General features: G+C 38.5%; 1 protein-coding gene across 4 annotated transcripts in view; it reads left to right on the top strand.

Moving 5' to 3' along the window:
* JAKMIP1 (janus kinase and microtubule interacting protein 1) overlaps positions 1–15,062 on the top strand; it is a 219,638-nt gene that overhangs the window by 121,863 nt on the left and 82,713 nt on the right. For all 4 annotated transcript variants that reach the window (XM_059721563.1, XM_059721566.1, XM_059721564.1 and 1 more), the window contains one exon: positions 13,236–13,516. In XM_059721563.1, the coding sequence (XP_059577546.1) occupies positions 13,388–13,516 (129 nt within the window). In that variant the 5' untranslated portion in view covers positions 13,236–13,387. The remainder of the gene's footprint in view (positions 1–13,235; positions 13,517–15,062) is intronic.

Below are 15,062 nucleotides of genomic sequence, written 5' to 3' on the forward strand. Positions count from 1 at the left end.
CTTTATGAGGCTTAGTGGCTGCTGTGTGCAGTACCTTTACTTATCCTTTCAGCCTTCATTTAAAGAGGCTGGTACTTGTAAGCATTGGCTTAAAAAAACCTCAAATTTCAGTTACTAGTTTTTGATGTTTTCCATTACCATTCTCATTTTGCCTTTGTTACCTGGTTTTGTTTAAAGGTTCAATACAGTTGTGGAGAAAAGATCTGATTATTTTTCCTCCCATCCTTGGTTGCAGTCATGGTTTATGTTGGTGAGCTTTTTTCCTTTCGCTGTATGTGTTTAAGAACTCAGATGTCATTTGTCATTTTGCTGAGAGACCTGGCATTGAAACCTCTCACCTATATGGGCTGCTACTCTTCTGACGTAATAATACATCCATGTTAGGTTTGATAGATGCAGTTTTAAGAACATGCTTGAAGAACTACCCTCTCAAAGAGACTGACAAGTAAGGGAAATAACAATTGTGCACATTTGGAAGGGATAATTTCTGTTATGACCATGTAAATTCCTGAACTTATATTGTAGAGATGAACCGTTTTATAATTGTATAGTATGGTTTGGTGATTCTGAGTGTATAACACTTGGACTACTGGAAGTTTAGGGTCATAATCTCTGTCAGTAGAAAGATCCATTTTTCTGGGTTTCTAATAGGGTGCTGCTTTGTTGTCACAACAATTAGTTTTTTCTTATTCCAGCTGTTCCTCAGGGTAGTGAATTTGCTAGTGGTATTTATACCAGTTATAATTCATTGATTTGTTATTCTAGTAATGGGAGTCCAGGATATTCCAAGCTACCAAATCTGCTTGCAGCAATGGTGGAATTTGAATCCACAACTCAAGCGATATCTTGTATAGACAGATTTTAAAGAACTGTATCTATTAAGTAAAACATTATCAGGCTTATAAATGTCTTATGAGGAAAAACTTGACAGGGACAAGACCATACTTTCCTAGTTTTAGTTATACAGTCGTCTTTTTTTGCAGCTCTAATAATTACTAGGGGATCCTAAATACTGGTCGACACTAGGCTTTTCTTTTAAAGGAAACTCTTTTTGCAGTAGAGATTTTCTTATCTTCGAGCCTATAGAAAATGTAGTATTCTGTGCACCCAAATCATCAAAACGGGTGGAATGACTTGCAGAATAAACTAATGATGTGTTGTTGGGGCTTTACTTTTTTATAGCACAAGCATTTTGCACATATGTCCTTCTTTGGCAAATATTCAAGTTATTTCTATTATTATGGTGATTTCAGTTGCTTCTGTTTTGTTCTTCACATATATGCTATTGAGGTCTGATCGCAAAAAATCAGTTTACCAATTTGTATTTCCTAAAAGTAGTAATTAAATGAAGCCTTGTGTGATTAAAAACATCACAATAGTATAAATATTGGTTTTCATTCCCATGCAGTTTCCATTTGATGTGATGTACAGTGTAATCAGTGGCTGCAGAAGGAGCTCAAGATGAAGACGGCGCATAACGTGGAACAATCTCAGCTAATTACTGAATTATATAAATTAGTTAATAGAGGCTAAATAGTTTCACCTTAATACTTAAAAAAAATATTTTACTTCCAACTAAAAGATGCAAAGCATGGCCTTTAATGATAAGTAGGCTACACAATGTATAAGGATTTTGTCTTTATGAATGAAACCGACAGAATACGGCAAGGGATTTTTATTGTATCTTAAAGGGGTAGGAATAAGTATTTTTAATCTAATTATAGAATTGAATATAAGGACAAGGAAATAATACCAAAAAGCATTTACCACAAAGTAAAATGAAAGAGGAAAATACAGCAACAATTTCTTTAGCTGACTTTATAGTGCTTTACCAAAACAGAGTAGAAGAATAGAGTAAATCTCTTGGATTTAAAGACAAATGTAATTCAGAACGTTGATCAATATAAACTATTGGGCTGTGATTATTTTGTGATTACCTCTTCATTATAAAATCTCAGGAGATATTCTGTTAATCTTAAAATATAATTATATCTTGTATTTAAGTTATGTGGAATTTGTAACTGATAGCTATGCAATTAAAACCTGTATTACAGTTATTCTCTGTCAAGTAGTATTTCAAATTCTCCCAGTCTGTTGCCTTTGAATGTTTAGATGTTTAAGGTTAGATGTATTCATTCTTTACTAAAGAGAGAAGAAAAAAGATCTTTTTTTCTTATGCACCTTATTTGTATCTAGGGATCAATGGAGTATAAACTAATGAATGAAAAAAAACCTCAAAAAAAGGAGGGTGCTGCTTTTTTTTTCCAGTTGTCATTTGTGTTTTATGTTAGTGGTATAGGGAGGGCTGGAAACTTCCACATACTGAGCTGCTTGCACTGTTCGTTTTAGTCATTAGTTCAAGCAACCCAAAGGCACATGTTTTGTGCAACCTGAAATGCATTACTTTTAAGGAAAAAAAACCTAAGTTTGAGGAAGAAGTGTTTAAAACGCTCTTAAAATCAACAACAAACTGCCCACTGCAAATTCCAAAGCCAAACTGTTTGCTCCAAAATAATAATTTTGACTCTCTTCATCTATAGATCTCTAAACATTTTACAGAAGAGGTCTCAGTATGCCTCTGTGACAGATGTCAACTAATGACTTGCCCAAAAATACAATAGGCAAGCATTATAGCTGGGAATAATGCTACAAGCTGGTGCTGATGTTATTCACTTATCACATTACATGTTTAGGGGACAAAAATATAATGGCTATTACTGATAGGATAATGGAAGGATTCATGTGATTTTCATGCAAAGGATCATAAAAGTTTCCTTAGAGAGAACATATGTAATACTTGTTTTCTAAAGAACAATATGGTATTTGTTAATAAGGAAATCAAAATTTCAGAATTTATTTTGCATGAAGAAAAAGGCAGTTTTTTTTTCTAAAGAAACTCCCTTCCCCCCCAATAATAAGGTAGATGCATTCAAGTCAAGTAACTATGAGGAGGAGGAACTCAAAAGACTATAGGAGTTTAGGAAAGCAAGTCCCATTATAAGTCGTCTAAATCCCTCCTTGTAACAAATCCTTTTGAACTTCGCCTTTAGACTTATTTGGGAGAGATTTGATATCTCATTCACTGCTAAGATTATATGGACATTTTTATAATGTCTTGCCCACTGAACAGTGGAAGATTTAATTTTTACATAGAATAGGATACATTTTTTTGACAAAGAAATAGTAGTTTTTTTTCGTGGCAAGTCTCGTGTAGAAAGACAGTACATTTAGGATGTTTGTGAAGAGATTTGTTGTTCCTAAAATGTAAGGGTTTTGTCCTGATCTCATTGTAGTAAAAAAATAACATGCACTTTCACCTTACTTCATTTCAGTGCTATCAAGGTGTGACACTTATTACACTTGTATGGAATCTCTCTTTATTTGAAATGTTTTCATTTTCTGGATTGGTATAGTAGGTTACACAAAATCCAAAATGGTATTTCAGTTAAGGTTTAATGTTGGTCTTTGTGCAAGAATGGCAGTAGCATGTGTATCCATCAATCTGTAATTAGTTTGGTGTCTTTAAGGGTATATCCAGGATCTTGAAAAGGGGGATGGGGGATGCAGAGGGTATGGCACATCATATAAAACATGAAACATTTTTCTCCAGTTAAAGAAACTAGATATTAGCTTTACTAATATGTTAAGGACTAGCACTGTATTATTCAGTTTAAGATCAAAGCAAAAACAAATATAACTATTGAAATGTTCATTATTTGCTACACTATAGATAAAGTTTTAAAAAAACTGCAATAAATTAGGCAAAAAATATTCAAAATAATAAAATATATTACATCATTATTCCTGTAGTCATTATAGTTAAATGTACGTCTCTTATTCAGATTCGTAAAGTAAAATCTAGCCTTCTTGAGTGTCTTAAGAGTGCCTCCAGTACTTCACTGCCAGCCATTTCTATACTTGAGTACCACACCTGAGTTAATTTCTTTTAGCTAGATCTAAGAGCACCCTACAGGGCTCTGAAACAGGAAAGACACAGCTTAATATCTGAAACAGGAGTAGATATTAAGGAGTAGATATTAAACTTCAACAAAACATTGCTGTGACGGGGTATCAGTCAAATCCCTGTTAAATGCTGTACTGTATCTTTATGAATACTGAGCAAAACCAAACAGTTTCTTTTATAAGGCATATGAAAACAAAAGTCTAAACTCCTGCCACTGTTTGCTTAAAACTTAACGATGATTTCCATTGTGCTGGTACCATATTTCTTTTTTTTTTTAATTAAAAAAAAATGAGATTTTCAAGATGACTCTCTGCTGAATATGAGAATTTAGATGAAAAGCAGTATCCTTAGAAAATAAAAATCGTATTCTTTGAGAATAATTACAACTCAGATAAAGTAACATGCCAACCAGCAATACCTACTAATGATTTCTATCCAAAAATTCAGAATTTTATCCCTGATTCAGACTTAACATTGAGATTCAATATTTTTTTGCACTTAAAACTTAACGAGTCATCATGACAAATGTTAAGTAAGGGAGGAGGGGGTAAAGTGGGGGGATGCAGGAAATGTGTAGGCAAAAAAACCCAACATGCATCAGTTAAAACATCTTCCTACACATCATGCAGTGTCAATTGCTGTTCTGTTTGGTTTGTATCTAAATTGCCAGACAGAAAATAACTCCATTTTAAAAGTAGTGCCTGCCTCCAACTGGGATCTTTCCTTGATAGTGCTGTAGTCTATGTGTAGCAAAAGACTTTTTTCTATACTTAAGTAAATCCTATAATGTAAATAGGAAAAGGCCATAATGAAATTAACCTTCTATTTATCCAGATGCCAAAGAAATCCATTTAGCAGGTGGAGGGAGAAGTAGTAAATTACTCAGCTGGCCTGTTTTCCATTTTGTTTCATTTTTGTACCTTGTAATACTTATGGTCTTTTAAAATGCAAATTTTTAAAGCAATTTTATTTGCATAGATTTTTCCAAGGCCAACACTATTCTATTAACTAAATGATATTGACTTTGGGGAGTCTGCACTATACATTTTAGTAATAAGGGTTGGCACATAATCAAAATAATGCCAGTTATATATATCATATATCCATGGCCCCATAGATTCAAACAGTATATAAACAGTATTTTAGCATATGATTACTAGAAAATATTTTCAGCAAACACTTACTTGGATATTTTTCATTAAAGTTAGATAGCTTTGCAATAATTAGTAAAGTACTCAGGGACAGACACTTAAATAAAGGAGTTTTTAATATTGTAGGAATATAACTTGGGTTGTGCTAGGAAAGACTGTATGGCCAATTAAAGAACTTAAAATTACACTTCTACTCTATTAGGTAAAATCAAATTGTAGTTTTAACTCCAGAAACTCAAGTAGTAGATCTGGGCAATAAAGTAATACAGACCCTAATGAAGCAAAGCTTTTAGGCACACATTTACCTTTAACAGCTGAAAAAATGAGGATTGGACAGGGATAGATTTATGCAAATGCTTAAAAGCCTTGCTGAATTCTAGCAGTGGGATTAGAGGATCAGAAGAATAATCCAAGAATTGTGCTGCTGGCCTATCAGGTATTGTTCATAACATTCAAATAGGTTCAAAATGTTAAGTGTTTGAATACTTAAATCGGGAAGTGAATTGCAATAGAATCCAGGCATTTTTCCAAAATTTTGTTTCTTGCAACAATTTTTTCATGCAATACTGGATAACTCATTCTGTTTATAACATTTAAGGAGAAAATAAGAGTTTTCAATCTAGGCCATTTGGCATATTATCGAGTGTAGTATGGTACAAATGAGGAAAGAGGAAACCTTGTTGTGTATACATAGCTTAGGTAGCATTTAATTAGCATTTATTCTAGCAAAGCATAGACAAGAAGGAAAGAGACAGTGGGGGAAAATGTGAGCTAAAATAGATATGGAAAAGAACGGACTGGATCTTTAACAATTAAGGTTAAAAGAATTTCTATTAACACTAAGTGGTGCTTGTACACAAGTCAGGAGGCTGTTCCAAAGTGCTTTAATTACAGTGCATCGGAGCAGACTCGATTAACTGAGTCTGCTGCAGCGTGCTAAGCCAACCTCCATGTCTCATGTATCAGCATCCCTGAACTCCAAAATGACGGTAGGAGCAGTTCAATTAAAGTTCTTTCAACAAGCTCTAGATAAAGCACCCCCACCACTATACTGAAGCATAGGGATGCCGATACACAAGATGCTGCAGGTGCTTTAATTAGAACAGTTCTTGGAGCCGCTCTAATTAAAGCACCCTCCCACACACTCCCAGAGCAGGTGTAAAAATGCCTGAGAAGAGTTAATAAAAATTGCCCAATATTACAAAGGTGCAGGAACGATATGTACATATATGCTGGCCGTTCTTCTCCAATGCCAGGGGTTTGTTTTCCATTGATGAATATGTAATCTAGGAACCGACTGATGAACATTTGAGACTCCAGTTTTGAAAAAAGGATAAAGACTAATTTTGTTTGGTTATAACTTCTTGCTGTTAAAGTTCTGTTCAAAGATCACATCAGCAGGAGCCACCACTGAGAATATAAAGTGGTTTCTATTCTAACCCTTGTTTACAGTCACACCCCTCTGAATACAAGTGGGCTTTTATTGGATTGTTATCCTTGCTTGCTTGCTTGCGAAAGGTTTGAGGGGAAAATTTATCAGCTATTTGAACACCTGCCATGCAAAACTATAGATTTTTCTAATTTAAAAAAATTGGATTTTCCCACCCTTAAAGGTCTAACAAGCAAAACAGTTCTGGGTAAAGTAGTGAAGTTTGACATGGAAAGAGCTCCTAGTGATAAAAGTGCACGTTCCCAAGAAAAATCCTTGCTATAGCATTTATAAACCAGGTGCAAACCCAAAAGTTTCTACTCCCACTCCTGCAGAACTTCGGGAAAAGAAGTTGCACTAATGCCGGCTGAAGAGAAGCTTCTGCCACTTCAGGCTCAATGATGCAAAGCATTTTCACACTATTTGACTTCTGGTGTCATGGATCTCTGGCTTCATCTCCCCAAACTCTTTTAATTCCTAGGAGCTCTCAGCTGCTCTTCTCCCCAACTTCACCTGCTTCCATGAGCCTCTATCATTATGGACCTGATAACAAGTCCTAGAAAAGGAGTATTAGTGGGTTGGAGCAGTTTCCTAAATAGCTGACTGTCAGAGAGAATCATCTTCTACTGGACAGGCACATCCTTGTGCAAGCCATGACTTCCCATAACAATCTCACCATTCTCCAGAGACCTCTGCACTGGTAATTAACTGCCCTACTCGGATGAAGCCATCCATTGGCTGGGAAAAGACTGGATGAATGGACAACTGAGGGGTTAAGCTGTTTGTCCCTAGAAGAACCTTGGTTTTGGTTTCTGTACACCTTATGAAGTGCACAAGCCTTCACAAGGCCTTCCTCAACCCTTCAGGCAAGGTGCACATAGGTCAAAATCCTCATCTCAGTCCTACTGAATCTTAGGTGTGATCCACCAGCTACATGCTTGGTGAACTCAGCAGAGTGTGCAGAGGGCAAAAGGCAAGTCATGATTTAGTGACCACAGGAGCTGTCTGAGGTAAGCAGAAGTGTCTTCTTCTGAAGCCAACCTGAAACACATGAATCATAGTACATCTGTGCTCTTACTTGGGTCCAATCTTGTCATACACAACCCCTGTGTAGAGCCTGTACTGTACTTTTGCCTCCTAATGGCGCCTGTTCACATCTCTTTTCCATCCCCACAAACACAGTTTGTATCTGCATAGATCAGTGACTCTGAACTAGGGTGCCAGGGTGGGTGCCATCAGATCTTTTGAAGGGTGCCCTGAGGTCTAATGAGCTCAGTGAGGTATTAGAAGATAAACAGATAAACTAAGTGAAGACTCAGGCTTGTTCCTGCTTGGATGATCCCTCATTTCCACTATCAGGCCCCCCTGCAAGAAAGCAAGCACTGTACTATATTAATTAATTTTTAAATTGGATGCCTCTCAACAAAAGTAAAAGATGCCTCTTTCCAAAAATATTGAGAATCACTGTCATAGAGTCTTTTCTCTGATATTTAGCTTAGCTTCCATCTGCTTCTCCTTCAGACCTGAGGCAGAGTACCTGATGCCTGAAAGCTTCTTCAACAGCTCTCCCAAATAACTGCTGTTCCAACAAAAGATACCACAAAAGAATTTTGCCTCTCTGGAGCCACTTAGGGACCGATTTAGTGGTGTGCAGTTGCACCCCCCTTCCCCTTTAATTCTTCCTCCACCCAAACTTTAAAATGAACTGCTTGGAGGTACAGCTGCATTTCTATTCAGGAAGTGCTGAAAGAGTCTATTGACTTCATGGTTCATTGTCATCTTCCAGATTCAGGCTAATCTCTCCCCACTACACAGGTGCTAATGACACTATCCTTTTTAATGGTCTTGATCTTCCATTAGTCAAACTATCCTCTCTTCTGCAATGTTGCTGTCTGTAGCCATTCCTGTGTCTGAAACAGGAGAGACACAGCTTAATATCTACAGATTGCCAGATACACTGTACAGCAATTTCTCATTTTGTTTTAGGGAAGGAAAACCTAGGACTGTCTATTAATCACTTTGGTGATGGTTGTGGAACAGGGACTACCTTCTGATGGTGATGAAGTGTACCTTTTGAATCTATAAGAAGATAAGATAAGTAGGAAAAGAAGAAATTGGAATTATTGATTGTGACATTGTTTGGTTGATTGGTTTTCCTGACACCTCTGAGATCTAATAGGTTTTCCATGAGTTCTTACATTATTGGGATGGCATGAAAATTGGAAGCAATCTCTTCTGGCAGAGTTATTTTAAAATAATCGATGAGGAAAGATTTGTTGACCATGTGTAATGTTTGTATTTTTACAGCTCATGCAGGCCAAGGTGAAGCCCTCAGTCTTATTAGGCTAAGATTCAACTAGTTGCTGTTTTGAAAGATTTTGTTTTAAGTATATTTGGCCAGAAGATGTATAGTGCAGCCTCCCCAATTTTCTGTCTAGCCCACCTCAGCCCCACCACCAAGAAGAGGCTGGCGCCGCCCCTGGAACTAAGGCTTTAGAGCAGGGGTGGGCAATTATTTTGGGCAGAGGGGCGCTTACTGAGTTTTGGCAAGCCATTGAGGGCCGCATGACAGGCAGCCCAGGGCAGATGAATATAAATTTTCTGAATTGTTTAGGGGCCCCGTGGGCTGGATAGAATGTCCTGGCGGGCCACATTTTGCCTAGCCCTGCTTTAGAGTATGGGGGTACACAAGTCTCAGGGAAGAAAGTGTCATTTTGGGGTCTGTAGTGACTGCAGGATTACACCATGGGTGCTTTGGTGATACCACAGTTCATAAGTTATTAAATAAATGATGAGTGATTTGAAACTTCTGAGTCATTAAGATTAGCTTTTGTTGAAGTGTGCAGAATACTCCCTTCCTTCTTGTGTTTAGAAAACTACAGTACTATTATGTCACTTTCTTGGTCCTGAAAGCTTTTATAACTAAAGGTTTTCAAACAGTTTAGGATTAGACTGTGACTGTTCTTAATGCAGCCAGGCAGGAGAAATATGAGACATAAGACATATCCTCTGACTTGGCCTTAAAGGCCAGGTACAGGTGTTACACACAAACTGGTATATTATTACACACAAAGTGCTGTGCCCCTGAGCTGCCACAGAGCCATGTCAGCACAATGGCTGATGCTGGGTGGGTGCGGGGCAAGGAGTGGGGGGAATTTCACTATGCCCTGCAGCCTGGTCAGGCTTCCTGGTGCAGTGTCCATTTGAAGGGCATGTAGGTGCCTGTGTGTGTGTGAACCCACCTACGGACTCCCCCATGCACCTGCTCACAGGTGCAATGCCAGGGAGAAGCCTGGCTGCAAATCCCTGTGATTGTTGCTGATGGCGGGGTGGGGTGCTTCACTGTGCCCTGAAGCCGAGTCAGGCTCCCTGATGCTGTGTCTACTTGCGAGGCATGTGTGTCCCTGGGTGAGGGTGAATATCTGTTCTGTTTACTCCTGACCTAACTTTGGGTGCTTAAAGTGTGAAACCTAGACTTCTTCTGCCTTGTGCTTTTTGAACATCTGTATCTGACCCAAGTGTTTGCATTCCAGATAGAGGGTGACTATGGATAAGTCTCCGTGTTGTGTTTCTCCTCCTGAGGCTAGGGGAAGAGGTGGGATTCCTCTATTTTATCATGAATGCAGGTCTGCTGGGTGTTTTTTCCATGCCTCAGCTCCTGTAGACAAGTGATGACCTCAGTGTGATCCAGCTGACCCAGTATGTTTGGACTTCCAAAAAGTCCCATTTCCAAAGCTCATAGTGAAATTGGATTGTAGTATAATTAGAGGGACTGTCCGTTTGCAGGTCAGAAATTGGCTTAAGAATAGAAAATTAAACATGGGTATAAATTATAAGTTCTTGGAGTGGAAAGACATAAGCAATGGAGTCCCGCAGGATCTGTGTGGGGACTGGTGCTGTTTAATATATTCATAATTGACCTGGAAAGGGGGTTTAATAGTGAGGCAGTCAAATTTTGCAGATGATGCAAAATTATTCAGAGTGGTAAAGACCAAGGTGAGCTAAAACTTACAGAAGAATCTTGCAACATTGAGTGAATGGGCAACAAATGTTAAATGAAATTCAGTATTGATGACTGCAAACTGAGGCATGTTTTGGGGTGGGGGGAATAATACAGAATTATACATACATAATGATGGGCTCTACATTGACTGTTACCACAAAGAAAGGAATCTTGGAGTCATTGTGGACAGTTCACTAAAATACCATCTCTGTGTTCAGCAGCAGTGAAGAAGGCAAATCAAATGTTACAATTCCCTTCTTGGTAATTCCTAAACCAAATGGAAAATATATAGTTCTCTCTCTCTAAATCTATGGTGAATCCACACCTTGAAGACTGCTTGCAGTTTTGGTCCCCTTACCTCAGAAAGGATATGGAAGAACTAGAAAAAGTATAAAGAAAGGCAACAAGGATGGTTAGGAGTATAGAGGGGCTTTCATATGAGGCACCAACTAGCCCCTGCTCTGCCCCCAAGCTGTCACAGAGCCAAGTCAGCACAATGACTAATGTTGACAGGAGTGGAGGGAGGGCTGCTTCGTTTTGTGGTGCTGCTCCCATTCACAGGGCATGTGGGTCCCTGGGCAGGTGTGTGTGAACCCACCCAGGGACCTCCATGCACCCAAGAGCAGGCGCAGTGCCAGGGAGCAGACTGTCTCTAGTGGGTTATGGAATAGAAAAGATCCCACGCAACTTACTGATTCGCTTGATGCACTGGCTGGGGAAATTTTTAGCTTCTTGCATGATTTCACAATGATTACACCCTTAATTCATACAACACAATTTTATTTTAAAACTCTTTGCTGCACATATAACACTGCTTAGCTTTAAGAAATACCACAAACATTAAGAACACAATAACTACATTTATCAGAAACAATGCTCCAAATGCACTTCCTTCCCAAACAATGCTATAAGAATTAGTATTACAAAAACAACTACAATTACAACTCACAGTTATATTTGAATCAATACTATTATTTTCATGATATACTTACAATCCTAGAATTCCCAGAAGCCAGACATCTAGATATGCTTTCATTCCTCAGTAGTACAATTTAATGGGTTGGCCTCAGTAGTACGGTTCAATGGGCTTGCATCAGCAGTACAGTTCAATGGGCTAGCCTCAATACTGATAGGACTAAGTCCCCCTCCTTCAGTCCCTTTCGGGCGCTTTGCAGCTTCAGCGTGACCTAAGAGATTCGTGTTCACGAAGAGGGTGGTTCAGGTGATCAGTCTGATCCGGCCTACACTTGCGATTCTTCCTTTGTTGTTCTGCAAGTGAGGTTACCTCCAAATTGGGACAGTAGGTTACAGTTTTTATTGAGTGAGTTGCCGTCTTGGGCCCCTCCTACCCAAACCTGTCACTACTCCCAAATTTGGGCTCGGATCTTTCTCAACAGATTCTTTTGCTTGGTAATCAGTTTCTTTGGTTGATCATTTAATTACTTTGGGGAATTTCCTTTCTTTCCAATCTTTTCAAAGGCTCCTAGGGTTTGATTTCTCGGAATGTTTTCTTAAGGGTCATTTTTAGGTTAACTTTGTTTAAAGGCCTCTAAAGATAAAATTCAAGAGTTAAGACTTTGAGCAAAGCCCAGACCTTCTGCACGTAGGCCAAAACAATGGTCTAGATAAGAAGATGAATCTTGTCTTTTTCTAAACTGGCTAATGGGCAACTATTACAAACATTCAGATATTACATTCAATATGACAGACCAGTTGCAGATCTCTGTGACAGTTGCTAATGGGGGTCTTTTCCGCTTGGAAAAGAAATGCTTGAGAGGGGACATGATAAAAGTTTACAAAATATTGAATGGTGCAGAGATGATAAATCAGGATTTATTAATTACTCTTCCAATACTGCAACTAGAGGACAAAATTAAACTAGGAGCCTTAAAACTAGCAAAAGGAAGTTGTTTTTTTGCACAGTGTAATCAAATTGTGGAACTTATTTTTGGAAGAAATTATGCAGGCTTGTGGTTTAACTTGGTTCAAAAAGGGATTGGATCAATTCTTAGAGGAAAGAACAGTAGGCACTGAAGATGGTAGACAGGGATGCAGCCTCTGAATTGGAACTTGCTAAACTTTTGGCGGGTTAGTCTGATCTTTAAAAAGGATGAGAACCACTATACTAGATGCAGTAATGATAGCTTCTGTAAGCTGCTACCCTAGTGGAGCTGGTTGTGTGTCTGCTGTGGATCACAGTCCAATTTACATCCCTGTACAAGACATTACCTCCATGTAAATGTGTTTTCTGTCCAAGCTGTTAGATGATAATGTGGCTCATGGAGAAAAAATTATATTTTTGCAACTGTTACTTTTCTGGCTTTTATTTACACCCTTTGCAAAAGCCTAGTACAGTGGTTTTCACCCTGTGGTCTGCAGACCCATGGAGTCTGCAGACTGTCTAAGGAGTGCACGAAAGATGACTATGATCAATCAAAAGTATGCAAGTATCCGCATTTACAGTACAAAGGTGTCCGCACCTCTATTTGAAATTTTTTAGGTGTTTGCAAATGATAAAAGGTTGAAAACCACTGGCCTAGTACATGGTAAATTATAGGATAGTGCTACATATTTTAAAGTTTTTATCTAGATATAGATATTTTTATCTTTCATATGTGGCGTGATGCATTATTCTGTCAAACATACTCTAATCTGATAGGCCTTTTTCTGCTTCTGTGTTTTTGACAGGACATGGAAGACATTAGTAATGATGGGAAAAAGTTACATGGAAGACAATACTGAGAACTACTTAGCTTGTTAATGCCAAATACAGAAGGCTACTTGGATATTGGTTCAGTGTGGAACAAAGGATCTTTTTTTCTTAATCTTTACAAATAATTATGTCCAAGAAAAGCCGTGCCAAGGGAGAGAAGCCTGACATGGAGACTGAAGCACTTCAGGCTGCTAATGAGGAGCTTCGAAGTAAACTGACCAACATTCAGATAGAATTTCAGCAGGAAAAAAACAAGGTATGTCTTTGAATCTTCAGCTGATGCTTCAGAGTGGTAAATCATGTTATAAGCTAACTTGCCACTTGATAAAACATCTCTCCAAAATCTGTCAAAATGATTTGACTTGGATACAAACCACTACATAGTCTGTTGGGTGTTTTGTTTTTTTTTAAGCATTTCTTAAACAGTCTAGCCTCTGCAAACACACTTCAGACACATGCTTTGACTGACTGCAGCAATCATTGATGTGTGTAGCAATCTTGTAGTCCTGATTTGACCCTATTGAGCTGCATGTGTTACTGCTTTGAGCAATTGTGTAGTTTGGTTATTTGCATATGGAACGGAGGTCTGAACATATCTCTCCATGGTGTAATCACTATCAGTAAGGGAGTAATCAGTGGAGTACTAATAAGAATTTGTTCATTCATCAATTATAAATATTTAAACAGTGTTAACCTTTTATAATTGTACTTCCTTTCAGCATCCTAGAGGCATGAACAGATCAGGAGCCTAATTCTTACTGTCAGTTTATTAAGCATAAACAGTGCACCTGAAAGTACAAAACAGAGGCACTGTGCCTACTCTGGTTGCTTTGTTCTGTTGTACATAAAAGCAGTCTCAAGAGGTGTAATATTTATTGGAAAGCCCAGATACCTATAAGCAAAATGATAATTTTGGGACAGCATTTACAAAATGATTGTATGTAATAGGTGGTAGCACCACTCTGCATGGCACTGGGTAGGCCTCAACTGGGTTATTGTGTACAGTTCTGGACATGATATTTTATGAAGGAGATAGGAAACACTGAAGAGGATCCAAAGACAAATGACAAGGATGCTAAAAGGGTTAGAATACCAGCTGTGACAGGGAACATTGAAAAAGCTAGTTATTTTTAGAACGGAGAAAAAGAGATTGAGGTAGCAATTTTCAAATATTTGAAGGATACAAAGAAGGAAGAGAAGCGTTGTTCTTCATTGCTCAGAAGGCAGGATGTGAGTGGGTTTAAATTGCTCCAAAGAAGAGATAAATAAAATCTCAGGAAAAAAAATCCTAACTAGGAGGAACAGAACAGTGGGACAAGCTGCCTAGGGAAGCTGTGGGATTATTGGAGGTTTTCAGGAAGAGGCCAGATAGCATTTGTCATAGTTTTAGGATTAGTGTATCCTACAATGCTGGAGATTGGATGAGACGAGCTGGGGGAGCAACTTTGTGGCAAGTGTACTAAAAGGTAAGCCTTGAATTCTCCCCAGGTGTCACTCCAATCTCCTTCACTTGCCCGGTATGTTGGTCTGCTTCCTGCATCCTGCTCCCAGCTCTGTGCTCCCTACCCAGTCTCTTCCTCTTCTTTCTGCTCCCGGCCCTATTTGCCATTGTGTTTCCCTCCTTCCCTGATCTGCCACATGTCGCGCACACACAGACAACTTGTGCCATTTGTAGTATGTGTACCCTGAGTTTGCCTGCCCTAGACTAGACCCTGTGAATCCCTTCCAATCATATGATTCTCCCGTGTGAACAAGTTAACGTAGCCTGAAAAAAATTATTTTTCATGGGTCTTGGTAAAAGA

Source organism: Alligator mississippiensis, chromosome 2, assembly GCF_030867095.1.
Source record: "Alligator mississippiensis isolate rAllMis1 chromosome 2, rAllMis1, whole genome shotgun sequence".
Taxonomy (NCBI): domain Eukaryota; kingdom Metazoa; phylum Chordata; order Crocodylia; family Alligatoridae; genus Alligator; species Alligator mississippiensis.